We start from the raw sequence: 18,017 nt of genomic DNA, 5'->3' as shown, positions 1-18,017 counted from the left end.
CAAGTATGCCTGCCACTGGATCAGTGGGGAATCCACCCAAAACACACTGACCCCACGTGGCACAATAACTGGTCCCCCTGAACTACTTCCTATACTGTTCCTGATGCAGCATCTCCGGTGTCACTAGGGTCTCTGGGCTCCTCGGTCGGTGTGGCTCCTAGCAGCTCTGACATTCCTTGGGTGTCCTCCAGAGTCTAAGTGTCCCTGGTTTCCGCTGCCTGGGGCTATCGTGGTTCCTAGGCTGGAGCTCGCAGTGTCCATCCTCTCTCTTCGGTGGTCAGCCCTGAATGAGCTGAGCTGCTCCTTTTTATATCTAGTCTCCAGCCACAGCATGCCCAGCAGGGCCCTTGGGGGCCTGGCCTCCTCAGCCCAGAGAGTAGAGGTAACCCTCGCAGTACCAGAATGGGGCAAGTGCGCCCCGTCATGTACACATTGATAGAAATTGAAATAAATAATTTAAAAGGCTGATTTAACAAAAGAATAATAGTTGTCAATTATATAATGCTTTACATCTTTGAAGTGCTTTACAAACACTAAGTAATAGGGCCCTGATCCTGCTAATGTTTATGCACCTACTTATCTATAAGCACATAGGTGGTCCCATTGACTTCAAGTTCAGCATGGGAATAAAATATTTACAGGATTAGGGCCTCAAATTGCAAGCTCAGTGAAGTCTTTGTTTGTTTGTACAACACATAGCACACTGGGGTCCCAGTCCTGAATGGGGCTTCTGGGGCTTAATTATCTATAATGTTTATATGTTATGTTTTATATATCTCCCTTGTGCATATGTGTTATGGGTAATACAAAACTTAAATAGAGTAAATGATCAATGGGGTCTTCTGTAGTCCCTCTGCACTGGGATGAACTTCAGTCTCCAATAGGTTTTTTCATGACATGATTACAAACTACTCTGAATATCAGAAAATGACATTGGCCCATCCACAGTTGTAGGAAAAGATCTACCTTATGACTGGCTTTGTGGGAAAGTGGACTAGTGCTTAATGTGCATGATTGAGACTTTCATTAATACAATTATATGGAGCACTACAGCTATTGCATTACTCAATCTACTCTCAGGTTTTTGTCAAATAATTCACTAGGAATGGGAAGGGCTTTGATGCTTGCTGTGTCTGAATAGGTAAAAATAGAATTTGTAACAAAAGCAAAAAGTTACAACTTTGAAAGCTACTCCATAGATTATTCTGATTATTATATGTCAAGATATTTATTATAAGAGAAACTCCCCCTGTAAATGTCTGTCTTTTATGAAAATTGGTTCCAGTGGAATACATTGAAACATACTGATGATATTTCGCTCTCAGTGCTGATCGTTACCTTAATTTGTGGTAAGAGAGATACCAAGATATTTTTAAAAAACGACAGGATTTTTTTTTTAAATAGGTCAGCAGACAAACATACTTAATATTTGCATAAAATCTTCAATTAAAGATTCAATTCTACTGCTTGTAATTCAGCATATTCAATGCAGGTGAAACTGAATATGTAATAGGGGCCTGATGAAGCTCTGTTGAAGTCAATGGGAATCCATTGACATCAGTGGGGATTGGATTGATTTCTAGGTTGACATGGCTTGTCATTCAGAGTTGATGGAGCTAACCACCCAAATAGTGACCCAGCTGTGTCACACTGTATATGCTATCCCTTATCCTTAGGCCTGTTCCATCTGTATTTGTCACTGGCCTGTGGAGGAAGGGGTGCAGGTGGCTTTACTTGTAAATTTGACATATTTAAACTAGAAATTATTGAAACACCATTTCATTTTTTTAGACTATTCTTTTGTGAGTAGGACCTTGAGAGGAGACTCAAATGAGAAAGGTGTGAGTTTGACCTAATACACTGTAAGAGTTAAGGACATCAGGAGACATCAGGAATGCAGGTAGCAAGTGGGATAACCCACAGTGCATAAGTGTATATTCACTCTGAATGCTCCTAAAATATAAACAGGTGCAGAAAGAAGGCAGGAGGTAGAAGGAAAATGCAACTAATAATTTGGGCTAATTATTTCAAAGTGGGCATTCACCCACGAAAGCTTATGCTCCAATACGTCTGTTAGTCTATAAGATGCCACAGGACTCTTTGTTGCTTATTTCAGGAGGGTTAGTTGTAGCAAATATGATTTTTACCCCTGTGAAGCTGGCAAACTGAGTGAGCATTTGGATTGCTGCCTTGTTAGACCAAAGGAGGGCTTGTTTAGGGTGACCAGATTTCCCAATTTTATAGGGACAGTTCTGATATTTGGGGCTTTGTCTTATATAGGGGCCAATTATCCCAGTCCCAATTTTCACATTTGCTGTCTGGTCACCCTAGGTTACTTTAATCTGTACAACCAACTTTTCAGGAAGCACAAAGTTTGTTTGTTTGTTTGTTTTTAAACAGTTCTCATCTTTAGCCTTAAATGACTTATTTTTGACCTCCTGTGCTTTTGCTCCCTCTTTAACTTGTACTACTTTACTGTCGTTTGCATTCTGGGAAATACTTGTTTGGTGAACACTTATTGGAAATGCAGTGTACTGCTACACCTTGCAAATATAGAGAGAGAACTTGAGGGATAAGAAGTTCCTTATGCTTGTCTTACAACTTGATTAGTGTTGGTTTTATTGCATTCAAACCATGAAATGGCTATCAATAAAACAAATGCATTCTGCGGCAGTTGCAGTGCAGAATTAATGTACGTGTATTTGTTGTTTTAAGACCCTAACCAGTAGAGCCAGGGATTTCCCCCTGCAATATAATAACCTTGTGGCAAAATTATTATATACGTATAACACATTGGATAAATGTATGTGATCCTGTATCCCCCTAGTGGCTGGTTCACATAGAGGTTAAAGATGGGGTTTTCAAAATAGTCAGCCAAAGGGAACTGTGCTCCTAACTCAGACCAGTTTGAAAACACTACCCTAGGAATCTACTACAATTCCCTGCCTGTATTTTTGATGTCAAAAATCTCAGATTCCAATCAAAGTTCTAATAATGGCATCTAAAGTTTGCAGTAGGTTTTCCAGCAAAAGACTAAAAAGTCAATTTTAAAGAAAAAAAATCTTTTCAGGTCATATTTTATATATTCTAAACTCTGTATTCCAAAATGTTTCATTCAATGGTTTGTAGATCATTCTTTTATTCAGCGAGATGTTTTGGAATGTCCAGGCCAGTTCAGAGGATTTGTTTTTACTTTGTGATTTTGCTGAATGCCTTTCATTCTTTTGTGTCTGATGGGGAAAGGGAACTTTATGCACCACATCTTGTACCCTCTACAGAGATTCCACATTAGTCATCGCTCTATTTTGGAATACCCATAAGTGGACGAGATTTAGAAAATCTGCCATGGGATGTTTGAATTATGGCTCTTTGTTCTAGAGGGGCTCCTCTTGCTTTGGGATAAGAAGATTCATTCTAAGAAAGGGAGGACTCATGAATTTTTCAATAGTGCCCCGTCCAAAGCTAGACTGACCCTTTGGGCTCAGACTTGGGTTGGGAGCAGCATGTAGCTACCCCACTGAAAAAGGGGAAGAGTCTTTTCTCTGCTGGAGCAAGAGAAGAGGCATTCTAGGTTGTGAAACCTGTTTTCAGGGTGTAGTTACTTCCTCCCTCAACTTGTGCTGGGCCAGTTCCACTGGCTGGCAAGTGGTGTAATCATGTCATGAAAAAACTTACTGGATTCTGAAGTTCACGCCAGTGCAGAGGGACTGTAGAAGACCCCATGGATCATTTACATTACTTAAGTTTTTCATTACCCATTGTATTGTCCACTGGGTTGCAAGGGAATAGCAGGTCTTTAACCCATGCTTTCTCCTTCCATGCACACCCAAGTTGCAACTGGAGTAGGTCCAACCTGATTCCCCCTTACTCTGTGGTGTGATTATTCAGGAATCTTGCCTTTGTAGTATAGGATATCAATTACACTGCTTCCATTTAAAATCTAATTTTTTACTCCACATGCAGAAAGGCGGGGGGTGCATCTGCGTGTTATTTACTTTTTTTGTTTCAATCTAGCCCACTCTTATTCATTGAAAATTAAATATCTAAGAACTTGCCTTTATGGAGGTAGTTGCAAATGCAGGATTTTATTTTATTTCCTTTCCTTTCCTTTCCTTTCCTTTCCTTTCCTTTTACATTACAGCAAATTACTATTTTCCATCCAGTACTCTGATTTTCCTTAAGATAGATCCCTGCTGCATAGACACTGCCATTTTGTGTTCTTCAAAAAATTACAATAGAAAATGCTAAAATTCCTTTCTTCAGTTAGGAGGCTGTTGCACATTATGTAACACCCTGGGGATTTCTAAAAATAACCTGAAACGTGTTAGTCACTGTGCTGTTTGATGGAATAACATCGTCTGACAATGCTCTGAGCTGAGTTTATGAGCAAATACTAAGGGTTCCAGTCCTGCAAGGTCCTGAGCATCTGCTGAGTAGTACTGGGTACCGTCAGCTCCAATGCACTTCATTTGGTGCATCAGTCCTTAAATGCATACACATGTTTCCATGCACCTCTGGTAAAGGTTTGTGTCCTCCCTTCCCTCTAAGATAAAAACTTGGTTTGGTTGAAATCAGAGCTGAATGAAATCAGTCATTCTCATATCCAATTTAGATTGTTTTGTGATTAATTGTGAGTAGCCAACTTAGGTGTAGTGAGAATGACTTGACCCATTGGTTCTTTACTTATTTAATCCACAATGGAATAGCTTCAACAGGAAAGACTGAGGGAGCGCTGCATCAGAATATCCCGTAGCCCAGTGGTTAGAGCACATACCTCAGAGGTGGAAGATCCCTGTTCAAATCTCATCTCATAAGAAGATGGGAGGACTTGAACTGGGGGGGTCACCCACCTCCCACGTGCGTACCCTGGGCTCAAGGTATTGAGGGAGGCCTCTTCTCCACCTGGTGGCTGTTTTGTGTGAACTTGCCTGAAGGGCCAGCCTGGTAGGCGTACTCATCGGGGCCCCACACACAAGTTAGGCTGGTGAACATCTATCTGTCTTCCCTGGTTTGTGAATTGCACAAGGGCACAGGTGGGAGATAGTCATACCTAGAGGGAGGCAGCAGTGCACATGTGCAGAGGCAGAAACATAGGTACTGAGGAACCTTTTCAGTGAAAAAACTTAGGTGTCCAGGGAGTCTAGACACCTACAGGATTCAGCCGGTGAATTGTGTGAATTGCAGTGGTCTCAAAACTGGGACTTAGACGCTTGAATCTAAAATACTGGAGCAAACTAGAACTTTTGAGCGCAGTGGTCAAAAGCCATTTGATTTTTAGGAAGGATCCCTTTGAAGCTTACCAGTTTTGTTAAAAGGTTATAAAGTGACTGTGGTAAATTGCAGTGCTTGTAGTAAATTGGAGGTGTCAATATCAGTGTGAAATTTGTTCTCCAGTTTGGTGTTATTGCTTTTGACGTGATTGTAAGTATAAAACCTAGAAAAACTTAGACGTAGAAGTGTCCAACTCTTTTGTTTTTTTGAAAATATCAAGAAAGGCAAGACAGCAATATTTCAGCCTGCAGCTCACATGAGCTATTCATTAATATAGCTAACTAAATTGCCCCACTGGTGGGGCAGCTAGGAATTCTAGTGGGAGATGAAACTGCACTCCTTAGCATATTTTGTGTCTTGGTGATGTAACGATGATTTAAATGCATAAATAAATGACAACTAATAATAGTACTTGGCTTTTATATTTCTCTTTTCATCATCAAAGCCCTGTGAAGATATTTAGTAATTGATTGTCAAGCACCCTTTTTGCAATAGATAACTTCCCCTGTGTGGAAACTGACAAGCAGGACAGTGAAGAAGACAGTGAGTCAGCTTCAGGGTTGAGATTAGGATTTGGGATTTCCTGATTCCTGTGATTAATACACTCAGTTTTCATGATATTTATTCTAGAAAACAAACAAAAAAGCTATCCAGTTTTCTTAGACTGCTTTGGCAAGTAACACCTGAGTTTCTGCTTCCCCTTCACTATCCTGACATCGTACACAATTTTTCTTATGGGATTGTTGCAAGGAAGACCATTGGGAATTATCAGTTGTTATGTTTTGTTGCACTGCGTGGCACAAAGCTGCCTCATAATAAGTACGGTAAATTGCTTTTCTGCAGTACAGCAGAGCTTAGTGGCATTAACCATCTCTTCAGTGTAGCAGCCAACTTCAGTGGCCTTCAGTATTCAGTATGTTTCACAATACATACAATATCATGGCATGATCCCGTTTTATGATTTTTTTTTCACAAATTCAGAAAATAGCCATGAATTGCAAATATAAGGGGGGAAATTGATAGAAAAAGAGGTATCTTTAATTTTTAAAAAAATATTCTAGGAAGTTCACAGATTTAGAACAAATCATCATAAGCACTTGTGAAACAAAGGGCAGAAGATCAGATCTTCAGCTGCTGTAAATGGACATCCCACAGTTGACTTGAGGATATGGTCCAAAGTGTCTGTCCTCAGACTGAACACTCAGTTCAGATAAAATAGATCATGTGTAGTTAAGGTGAAAGAAGAAGAGAAAAATAATCTTACAGATTGCAATGTACAGAACTGATTGCATAGGTAAGGCTGGACCCTCCTTTCAGCACCAAGTCCAAGTGACCAGGTTTGTGGAAAGAAAGTTCTGTGTGGACAAGGAAGGAATCCTGCACTAACCAGGTCTTGAGTCTATAGTAGTCCCGTGTGCTCCTGTGCCCTCTACTCCCACCACTCAGTGTGGGGAAAATGACCAGTTCCTCAGTGCAGCAGTGATTCTCCGATTCCGACCCCACCTCCATGCAAGTGTCACAGTGCAGAAATGTGGAGGGAGCTCCTGCATGCAGGAGGTGCAGAGTCCCTGTATAGGCTCGCTAAATTATGGTGCCCTTGCACACCTAACTCACTGCAGGCAACGGCAGTGAAGGAAGGTAGGATTTGCCATGTAGACATTACAAATGTAAGTAAAAGAAGAATCAGGGTTTCAAATGTGATGAATTCAATAAAAACTCTGGTACAAATGAATTCCCTACAAAATAACCCTTCAGGGTAAAATTACCCACCTATCCAGCCAGCTATTTACACTACACCCTGCATTCTAGTATGGAAAATGCACTTCTCCATTTCCCCTCCAGCATTCCAACTGGGCAATTATAAATTTCTCATAATCATACAGAAAAGCAAGATTCAGATTATTAAACATGACTTCTTAATTTGTTGAGGGAACAAAGTGGCCAAATATACATATCTAAAGTACTTAGACTGCTTAACTTTACTTGCACAAGAAGTTCCATTTAATCCACTCTTATGCATAAAGCACGTTCGTAACTATATTTTGCAGGTGTGGGGCCCAATGCCATAATCCCGACCCTCTCCTCTAGAAAGGAAAAGGAAATAGTCACAACACAGGGAAAATTGCATAGTTATCAAAGTCAAAGCGGAAGCTGTCTGCTTATAGGAATATTATGAAGGCTACAGAATATATGAGACCTGCTCAAAGAAGCAGGAAGTTTTGTTTCAAAAACTTTCTCAAAGATGCCCATCAGTATCTCCCCTGCGCTTCGCATGGGCCTGTCAGTCACTACAGTTAACAGAATTTTCCAGATTATCTACTTTACCCTTTCATCAATTCACCACGTGCTGCTGTAGCGTCACCAGATTTTTCTGTAAGGACTAGGTGATAGAGTTGGCATTCAGTTTGTCGGCTCTTGATCTCATGATTAATCATAGAATCATAGAATATCAGGGTTGGAAGGACCTCAGGAGGTCATCTAGTCCAACCCCCTGCTCAAAGCAGGACCAATTCCCAACTAAATCATCCCAGCCAGGGCTTTGTCAAGCCTGACCTTAAAAACCTCTACGGAAGGAGAATCCACCACCTCCCTAGGTAACCCATTCCAGTGCTTCACCACCCTCCTAGTGAAAAAGTTTTTCCTAATATCCAACCTAAACCTCTCCCACTTCAACTTGAGACCATTACTCCTTGTTCTGTCATCTGCTACCACTGAGAACAGTCTAGATCCATCCTCTTTGGAACCCCCTTTCAGGTAGTTGAAAGCAGCTATCAAATCCCCCCTCATTCTTCTCTTCTGCAGAGAACAGTGTATTCCTAGAACAGTGTGAATCCAGAGTTTGCCAAGCCTGGGAAATCTAATGAGGTAGCTGTTGGCGTAGAGAACTCAGAGGCAGTCCCTCACCTTCTAAAATATAGGCTTGGCGCTTACCACAGTAATGTGACTACGTACTTGGTAGATCTTTGGGAGGAAGGTTAGTAGAGACTCTACTTGTCCTCATTCTGATGAGCCTGAGTTTGTAATGGAAGTAAATATCTCTCAGAGCCTGCATTTTTATTTATCTTTCTGAGGCTGTTAGACTGCACAATAATTGCAAAAGAACATAATCCTTTAAACAATAATGTGTAATTATTATTTTCAGAGGGTTTATTCTTCTCAATTATGCTAGTGTGAATTGGGAGTAACGCCTCCTCAAGCCAGTGGAATTGCCCTCAATTTATGCTGATGTAATGGAGAGCAGAATTTCCCTTTAAAGTATTTATTATATGGGTAATAATGATACACATCCATTTCAAGAGGACTTATCCTACACAGTATGGCTAACTATTTTTTAAAATAAAAATTTAAATGCTTCCATCCTGCACATTAAATACAGTTAATTAAAATTTAAGAAATGCCCCATATATAATAAAAGTGAAAATCTGTGAAGTTCTTGACCACCCTTCCAGTCCAGGGCTAATCTTGTCTCCTTCAGTTTATTTTATGCTCATACCTCTCTCAAAAGTGACACCATATAGCCAGCTGGAGGTGGAGCAATTTAGGATACGTCTACACTGCAAAATAAAGGTGTGTTCTTAACCCATGTTAGCTAACTCAGGTTAAAAACAGCAGTGAAGACATGACAACTTGACTTTTAAGTGGGTTAGCAGCTCAAGTTCAAGTTTATAGGGAAGCCTATTATATAAACCCAAGTTAGCTAATGCAGGTTAGATAAGCTGAATTAAGATCACACCTTTTTTTGCAGTGTAGACATGTCTTTAGTGGTGGTAGCACAGGGCAGTTTATTTTATAGGCAATTAATAATTAGCACAAAGAAGAAAACAATCATAAGAACGGCCATACTGGGTCAGACCAAAGGTCCATCTAGCCCAGTATCCTGTCTTCTGACAGTGGCCAATGCCAGGTGCTTCAGAGGGAATGAACAGAACAGGTAATCATCCATCCCCTGTCACCCATTCCCAGCTTCAGGCAAACAGAGGCTAGGGACACCATTCCTTCCCATCCTGGCTAATAGCCATTGATGGACCTATCCTCCATGAATTTATCTAGTTCTTTTTTGAACCCTGTTATAGTCTTGGCCTTAACATCCTCTGGCAAAGAGTTCCACAGATTGACTGTGTTGTGTGAAGAAATATTTCCTTTTGTTTTTAAACCTGCTGCCTATTAATCCCTGAAAAGGGAGAAAAAATTCAAAATGCCATACATGAGAATTTTACGTTTGGCAATTTGCACTACAGAGCTAAAACATTTCCTGATGTGCCCTTTTAAACTGCTATGCTGTGCATATGAAACAGTCACCTATTTATCTTGCGTATTAAATAAGGATCATTATGTTTTTAAAATGAGAGAGAGCACTTAATCTTGGATAATTCAGTATGCTGGGTTATATAGTTTAGTAGCTTTCTCACACAAGCAGCATTCAAATGAATCTCCCAGAATGAAGTTAGGGAGTAAAGGCATAGAAATGCAAACACTAACAATAGGCACTTGGGGAAATAAATTAGGCATGTAGCAGTTCAATTGCCCAAGATCTTTCACTTGCTGAATTCTCAGTCTGAGGTTGGCAGTAAGATGTGTATTGCTGTTATCTGGGTTGTACTATATGGCAATCAATAACACAGGCTTGGGAAGGGGCATGGAGCCATCAGCCGCAGACTGACGGGCAGGAGAGGCTATGCTGGCCAATGGCCACACTTCAGGGAACCCCCATTGGAAAAAGGAATCTCCCAACATCTCCCCAAGCCACTGAGCAGATGCTTTCTGGCCTTTAGGCACTTACAGTAAGACAATATTACAGATAACATTAGATTGGACGGTTTGGGCTTTCGGTTTTATTTTGGAGGTTGGGGCGGGTGGAAGAAGGGTAAAGTGTTGCAGCAGCAGCTATGATGAAACCTTTTTGCTTGGGCAGCTGGCCAGGTGAAAGGAGGGGTAGCAGGAAAAGATGTTTGTGTTTAGGGTGTGTTTTGAGGAAAGAAAAGTATCTAATTCAGACAACATGGTCCCTAGACATCAGCTTGAACTTTGTGCTCCGGATGCTGTTTGTCCATCATTCTCTGTCTTTCCTATTTAGAATGTAAACTCCTTGGGCAGGGAATGTGGCCTCCTATGTGTATGTTCATTACCTAACATGATAGGGCTTCAGTGCTGATTGTGATCTTAGGGCACTACTGGAATATGAACTTGAATCATGATTATTAGAATGACCCATGCTTGTTTTACTTATGACTGAAAGTAATGTAGAATAGTCACTGAGAGTTCTACTTTACTGGTTTTCTGTTCACTTAAAACATATATGTCTCCCAAGCTGTCTTTTGACTGTCTTCCTGAAGAAACAACGGGACCATTTCTTATCTCAGTCGAACCAATGTAATCCTGAGTAAGTCAATGGAGATCAGAGTGTAGCCCATAAACTTTTTCATTAGGAAACATATTATTCAGTTGGAGTGCTGGTGAACAGTGCTAGATGTATGGAAAACTTAAGTGCTCTATCCACTGAAGAGTACAACATATTCAGTGGCACTGCGAGCTTCCGCATGATGCCCTGCTGACATGCCTCAGTGCTGAAATTGAAAGACTGCACTTAAGCATTTAAATATAGTTCAGCTTTGATGCCCTCTCAGGCATTGACATTTTGAACTTATACTGCCAGCAAAAGTGTCAGTTGTAATAGACTTAGGGCTTGTCTCCATGGCCCCACGGTGCAGAATATGGCAGTGTAAGTTGTAGTGTGCCCTAAAGTGTTGCACTGTAACTGCCCTGTGTAGACCCTGCTAGTGTGAATGAAAATGTACCTAGTTCCTGTTAATGTGGTCCATTTTCATTTGCACTAGCAGGGTCTAGCAGCATGTAGTTAGAGTAACTCTTTGGTGCGCATGCAGTTCACACTGCTGTAGTCTGCACTGTGGGGCTGTGTACACAAGCCCTAAGGCTTCATTCGTATAGGCCACTGAAGATCTCCCTTAGGGAAGTGACATTTGACAACTAACAGCCTGAGCTAGATTTGAGCCAGTAACTGAGATGAATGTTTCTGCAGATCATGTTTGAGGCCTGGGAACATTCTGATCCTTCACAAGACTTTTCTATCCTGTCTGACCTTTCTGATTATTTTTTCCATTTTGTAAATACAATTCAAGTATCTCGTGAATCCTATATTGGCAGGTAATAAATGAACTGTAACAGAATGTGTCCTTTCTTATAATGCAAGAATAGAGAGACATCCAGCAAAACTGAAAGGGTCAATAGGAGCACCTAATTTACCTTCTCTGTGACATTCATTATTTTGTATGCTTCTGTCATGTCCCCTTATTTGCTTCCTCTCTAATTCAGCCTCCTCTGACTCAGTCAGTAATTGGGTTTTTTTTTTAATAGAACCTAAGCTATTTCACTGTCTCAGTCTCATTCAAATGACTTCCCTCTTCCCCTTTAATCTCTTTTCATGCTTGTTGTGAATTATTGTTAGTTAATAGAGAGATAGCTACTGTGGAATTTGCTTTTCAGGCCAACCACATTCTAGTAGGTTTCAGAGTAGCAGCCGTGTTAGTCTGTATCCGCAAAAAGAACAGGAGTACTTGTGGCACCTTAGAGACTAACAAATTTGTTAGTCTCTAAGGTGCCACAAGTACTCCTGTTCTTTTTGCACATTCTAGTAGCAAACCTAGTAACATTAGCATTGGGATTCCCTCAGAGATCTTTTCCACTTATCCAGAATGCTTTATTCAGTTCTGGAAGAACCCTTCATCCAGTTCTCTGGGATCCAAAAAACTCAGTTCGACTCCACCTCGTCACTCCAGTTACTTTATTAGGCATGTAACAGCTCTTGGGTTTAGTTATGGAGGATACCACAATTCCAATTCATGTCACACACTACACACTTGACTTTATATACATATTTCCTAGCTGCTAACATCTATACCAGTGGTTTTCAACCAGGGGTATGCGTACCACTGGGAGTACGCAGAGGTCTTCCGGGGGTACACCAATTCTTCTAGATATTTGCCTAGTTTTACAACAGATTACATAAAAAGCATTAGAGAAGTCAAACTAAAATTTCATATAGACAATGACTTGTTTATATTGCTCTATATACTATACACTGAAATGCAAGTACAATATTTATATTCCAATTGATTTTTTATAATTATACGATTAAAATGAGAAAGTAAGCAAATTTCCAGTAATAGTGTGCTGTGACACTTGTATTTTTATGTCTGATTGTGTAAGCAAGTAATTCTTAAGTGAGATGAAACTTGGGGGTACGCAAGACAACTCAGACTCCTGAAAGGGGTATAGTAGTTTGGAAAGCTTCAGAGCCACTGATCTATACTACTTGTATGTAAGGACCATATTGCATAAGGCAAGCGTATCAGTTCAAGATGTTTCCGCCTACTTTTTTACTATAAACATACCCACAATAGCTTAGTTAGTTCCTGCCTCCTTTATTTAATCTAAACATACACAACAGTTAGTTGTTTCAGCAAGTACTTGTTTGGGGTTGTCTTGTCTTAATTTGGGCCTGCTCGTGTCAGCTAAGTTGTCCCTGCCATTAGTTATGCTCATCCTAAGAAGCATATTTTACTGTGATGGTTTTTCACATTTAAATGTGATGCAGGTGGGTCCAGGATCTCATTTTTGGGTATCATTGTGACAGAAAGTAATGCTGTAGAGCCATGCAAAGAGATACAAGGCTATTTTTCTGACTCACCCTGGCAACCAGACCAGGTGAGTCCATAGGTGCTGGAACTATGGGTGTGGGGGATGCTGCTGCACCCTCTGGCTTGATGTAGTTTCCGTTATATGCAGGCTTACAGTTTGATTCATTAGCTCTCAGCACTCCCACTATACAAATTGTTCCAGCACCTCTGGGTGAGTCTCTTTAGATCCAATTTGAGAGTATAAAAGACTGAGTCTCTCCAAGGCAAAAGGAGAGAGAGAAACCCTAGGAACAGCCAACTTAAGAGGGGTGCTTAGGGTAAGGTTTATGTTTATTGTTTACGTTAAGGATATAAGAAGACCCCACCATTTGGTCTATTGCATGTGTGCTGAGTTGAGAGTGGAGTGAGGGTCCATGTACACTTATTAATTAATTAATAACTTTGTTTTTTAAACTCCATTTACATTTTGCAGGTGATGGAGGTCAAAGGCCAAATGATCCATGTGCCCGAGTCAAATTCTATTTTGTTTTTGGGTTCCCCTTGCGTGGACAAGCTGGATGAACTGATGGGCCGAGGCCTACATCTTTCTGACATACCTATCCACGATGCTACCCGTGATGTCATATTGGTTGGGGAGCAGGCAAAGGCCCAAGATGGCTTGAAGAAACGAATGGATAAACTGAAGGCAACATTAGAGCGAACACACCAAGCTCTGGAAGAGGAGAAAAAGAAGACCGTGGATCTTCTTATTTCTATTTTCCCAGAAGAGGTGGCTCAACGGTTGTGGCAGGGGCAGCAAGTTCAGGCCAGGAAGTTTGATGATGTTACCATGCTCTTCTCAGACATCGTTGGCTTTACAGCTGTGTGTGCCCAGTGCACCCCCATGCAAGTGATCAGCATGCTGAATGAGCTGTACACTCGATTTGACCATCAGTGTGGATTCCTGGATATCTATAAGGTACGGTGCTTCAGTCCATACATTAGGGAAAGCAGATCCTATCTTGCCCTCTTAGCTTACTTCCTAAGTTGCAAAAACAATTTTAATAAAGCTGGTTGGAAAATGTTATGGTTTTTGTTTGTGGAGAATTTTGAGTTTTTGGTGGAAAAAAATTGAAATAAAAAATAGTTTGGTTGAAAACAAATATTTTTGATTCTGAAATGCCACTGCAGTACCTTATGGGAGCTGTAGTTTAGGTGCCTCTTCCTTTCATTTTCCTCTGTGGGCTGGGCTCCCTAGTCAGACTATGTCTTCCATGATGCACAACAGTCTCACCTTTTTTCTGAGAGGAGGCGATGCACAATGATAGCTGCATAGCCATCGTGTATTACAACTGAAGAAATCAGACTGGAGACCTTACTCCATAGAAGAGAATGAGGCACTGGAATGACAGCTTCCATGAGGTACTTCAGTGGCCTTTTAGTGTCAAGATACTTTGGTTTTGGGCCAAAAACTGAAATATTTGTATTTTTTTTGGACAATCAGTTTTTCAACAAATAAATCAATATTATCCACAGAAAGCTGACAGTTTTCACAACAAATCTTTATTGGTAAACCTTGTTTTTTTGCAGAAAAAAGGTTCAATGTAATTTGTTCACTAACCCTAGTTTTCAGGCTCTGTTAGTTTAAAAAAGGAGAAATAACTCTTATTTGGAGATGTACATGCAGACCCTTTAAGAGAAAATATTGTAGGAGAGTTCTGCTTTAAAGGATGGTTTATTCACAGGTTATGCTGTGTTTTGTGATTTAATAAAGAGGCCAGATCTTTATCTTACACTGATTTACACCAGCTGAACTCCATTGCAGCCAATGGGAATACACCAATTTAAACCAGTTGAGATTCAGGAAAATATCCTTGTTAGTAATGTGATAGAATCTCTTTTTAATTTTTTTTAAGCAAAAGAACACTTTGTTAATGCGTTCTATCCCATTTGCACTTGCTTCTAAGTCCTTTCAGATTTGAATGGTGCCTATTGTAATTCTGAGGTCCCAAACTCCACCTGTGTGTTTTATGTTCCAGGTCATGTTCAAAATTAAAGGGTTGCATTTTCTGTTTCGGGTCGGGTTCAGATGTGACAAGTTGGTGGAAATCTCATGAACAGCTGACATTGTGAGATTGTCTCCAGTCAAGGGTTCATAAATCTGCTAGGATTTGTCAATCTCAGTTGATTTGCATCAATAGGACCAAATCTAGTTGAGAACAGCTCATGAGATTTAACTGAATCTGAACCTTAACGCTAATCTGGCTCTAGATCTGAACACTGATTCCTCATCTCATTCTACTTGTTAGGAAACTACAGTATAATACAAGGTGTAACAAAAGGAAAAAAAAAAAAATCTGATGGGTCAAGGAGAGTAGCACAACATGGAAAGTGAAACTGAAATATGATGGGTAACAGTAAACCGATCCACACAAAGATTTCATCCATACATTTAAAATACAGACTCTAAGAAATATTAAAAAACAAAACAGCATTTCAGAGGGATAGCAGAGGCAGCAAGTAACAGGCCTGGGTGTCTGTTTGTGACAACAAGCAATAAGAACCCACAGATCTACTTCTAATTTGCATATACATGTATTTATGAAAGACTCCTTGTGTAACACTGCGGGGTCTGGGCCCAATGTAGTCTTTTAGGCTCGATTCACAAGGGATTTAGATATTGGGGCAGTCCCAACACCTACGTTATGGGTGTCTAGAAAAATCACAGGAACAATCCTGTGACCCAGAAAGCCTGAGTTAGTTGCTTCTATACAGTGAATGGAGAAAGATAGGCACTTTAGAATACAGTTAACAACAGCAAGCATGGTAGGCGGGGAGCCACCTAAACTAGCCAATAGGAGATGCTGACTAGAGGGATATGTCCTAAACCCCACCCCCTCACGGAGATAGGTGCCCAAGCTCACGCTGCAGGGAGGCTCCTGTCTTTGCAAGTGATTCAGAACCAGGAACTGCTCTCCTGGGGTCAGGCACTTAGGTGAGAATAATTTAGGCAGGCACCTAACACAAAACACACATAGGAGGAGGTGGTGCCTACCTTGTAACTTTTAGCCCAGTGGTTAGTGCACTCCTCCAGGATGTGGGAGACCCAGATTCAATTCCCCACCTCTACTAATGGGGGGAAATAGATTTGAACCGAGGTCTCCCACAGGGTAAGTGCTATAACCACTGAGCTATGGGGTACTCTAACATGGGCGTCCCTCAAATTTCTCTTGTTGAAGCTGTTCCACTCTGGATAAAGAATGAGAGTGATTGAACCAAAGAGAGAAGGAAAGTGGGAATGACTCTCTAACCCCATGGTTAGGGCACCCATATGGGAGACCCATGTTCAAATCCCTTCTCCCCCTTTAGCAGAGTGGGGAATTGAACCTGTCTTTCTCAGATTACAAGGGCTTGAACCACTTGGCTAAAAATTTTAAGGTGGCCAGCACCTCTTCTGGCTAGAAATTCAGTCAGCAGTCTCTGAGTACACTTACCAGATCGGGCCCCGAATGTGAGTCCAGGTATCTATCCCCCTCAATTTGTGAATTGCTCGGAGGCTTAGATCGGAAATAGACATCCAGACACTTAGAGTAAGACAGCAGTGTACATGCCCGGTGGCAGAAACTTAGGCACCGAGTCAGCATAGGCACCTGCAGCATTGGGTGGGAGTTCTGTGGCTTGCTGTAGAGCCTAAAACTGGGACTTAGTCACCTAAAACCAGGCTTAGGGCTTGTACACACTACCATTTATGTTAGTATTACTTATGTAGCTCAGGGGTGTGAATAAGCCACCCCCCTGAGTGATGTAAGTTACACCGACCTCATTGCCGGTGCAGACCGCATTCTGTTGGTAGGAGAGCTTCTCCTATTGACATAGGTACTGCCTCCCATAGAAGTGGTTTTATTTTGCCGACGGGGCTCTCTCCCATCGCCATAGAGTGTCTTCACCAGACAAGCTACAGTGGCTCAGTTGCATTGGTGCAGCTGTGCCACTGTAGCACTTCTAGTGTAGTGTAGACTAGCCCTTAGGCATCTAAATCCCCAGGTGTTTACCTTTGTGAATCAATCATGCTTTAGATCTAGCGCTCTTCAGTCCTTCCCTATTCCTGATTTCTTGACCTTTCTTCTCCTTTCCATGAGGAGGTTCATTGGCTATAATCATTTTGCTGCTAATAAAAACATTCTAAATTCCCTATACATTGACCTCCTAGTCGTTGCTTAATAAATTCATGAACAAGAAAATTTCTCCTATGTTTCAGTGTGTTACATTTTACTGTCAGAGAATTGATACGGTTTGACTAACCAAACTGTAACCAATCTTGACAAAGTGTGACCTGGGATCCATCAGATAAGTGTCTTGGAATTTGGTTATTTTTTATAACATCTGTGCTGGTTTTTATGTATAATTTTTTCCCGAGATCTGAAGTGTAGAAATGCAAACCTGATGAAACTAACTTTTTATAATACCTGGTCCTTCTTGTAAACAAACTGGAAGGTGAAACCTCAGTGATATTTGGTGATATTCCCATTACATGATCCTTGAAAGACACTGATAAAACACCCTGATTAACAAGCACACATTGGTTTACGTTCCCCTTTTTTTGCTATCAAAAGACTTGTAAACATCACTGATAATAGTTAGTGAGCATCTTATTTTCTTTTGTGCCTGTGAAGTAGCTTAATAAAATTATATCAGTAAATCACTAACTGCTTCTGAAGTTAAAGATTTAGGGTCCAGTAGTGTAATCCTTACTAATGTAAGGCCATGTCTACACTAGGGAGCTTACAGCGGCACAGCTGTACCAATGCAGCTGTGCCGCTGTAAGATCACCCATGTAATCACTCTATGCCGACAGGAGAGAGCTCTCCCATCGACATAATTAAACCCCCTCCAACAAGTGGTGGTAGCTATGTCAGCGGGAGAGCGTCTCCCACCGACATAGTGCTGTCCACACCAGTGCTTCTTTCGGTGGGACTTGTCAGTCAGAGGGGTGGTTTTTTTTTTCACACCCCCGAGCAATGTAAGTTATAGCAACAAAAGTATCAGAGGGGTAGCCGTGTTAGTCTGGATCTGTAAAAAGCAACAGAGAGTCCTGTGGCACCTTTAAGACTA

General features: G+C 41.0%; 1 protein-coding gene across 1 annotated transcript in view; it reads left to right on the top strand.

Moving 5' to 3' along the window:
* The window catches only part of GUCY1A2 (guanylate cyclase 1 soluble subunit alpha 2), a 277,555-nt gene that overhangs the window by 133,198 nt on the left and 126,340 nt on the right, over positions 1–18,017 (top strand). The window contains exon 5 of the mRNA XM_024206596.1: positions 13,399–13,884. Coding sequence (XP_024062364.1) covers positions 13,399–13,884 — 486 coding nt within the window. The remainder of the gene's footprint in view (positions 1–13,398; positions 13,885–18,017) is intronic.

Source organism: Terrapene carolina, unplaced genomic scaffold (assembly GCF_002925995.2).
Source record: "Terrapene carolina triunguis isolate 2854851 unplaced genomic scaffold, T_m_triunguis-2.0 Scaffold138, whole genome shotgun sequence".
NCBI classification, from domain to species: domain Eukaryota; kingdom Metazoa; phylum Chordata; order Testudines; family Emydidae; genus Terrapene; species Terrapene triunguis.
The sequence above is the reverse complement of the archived record's forward strand: the minus strand, read 5'-3'. Positions and strand labels throughout refer to the sequence as shown.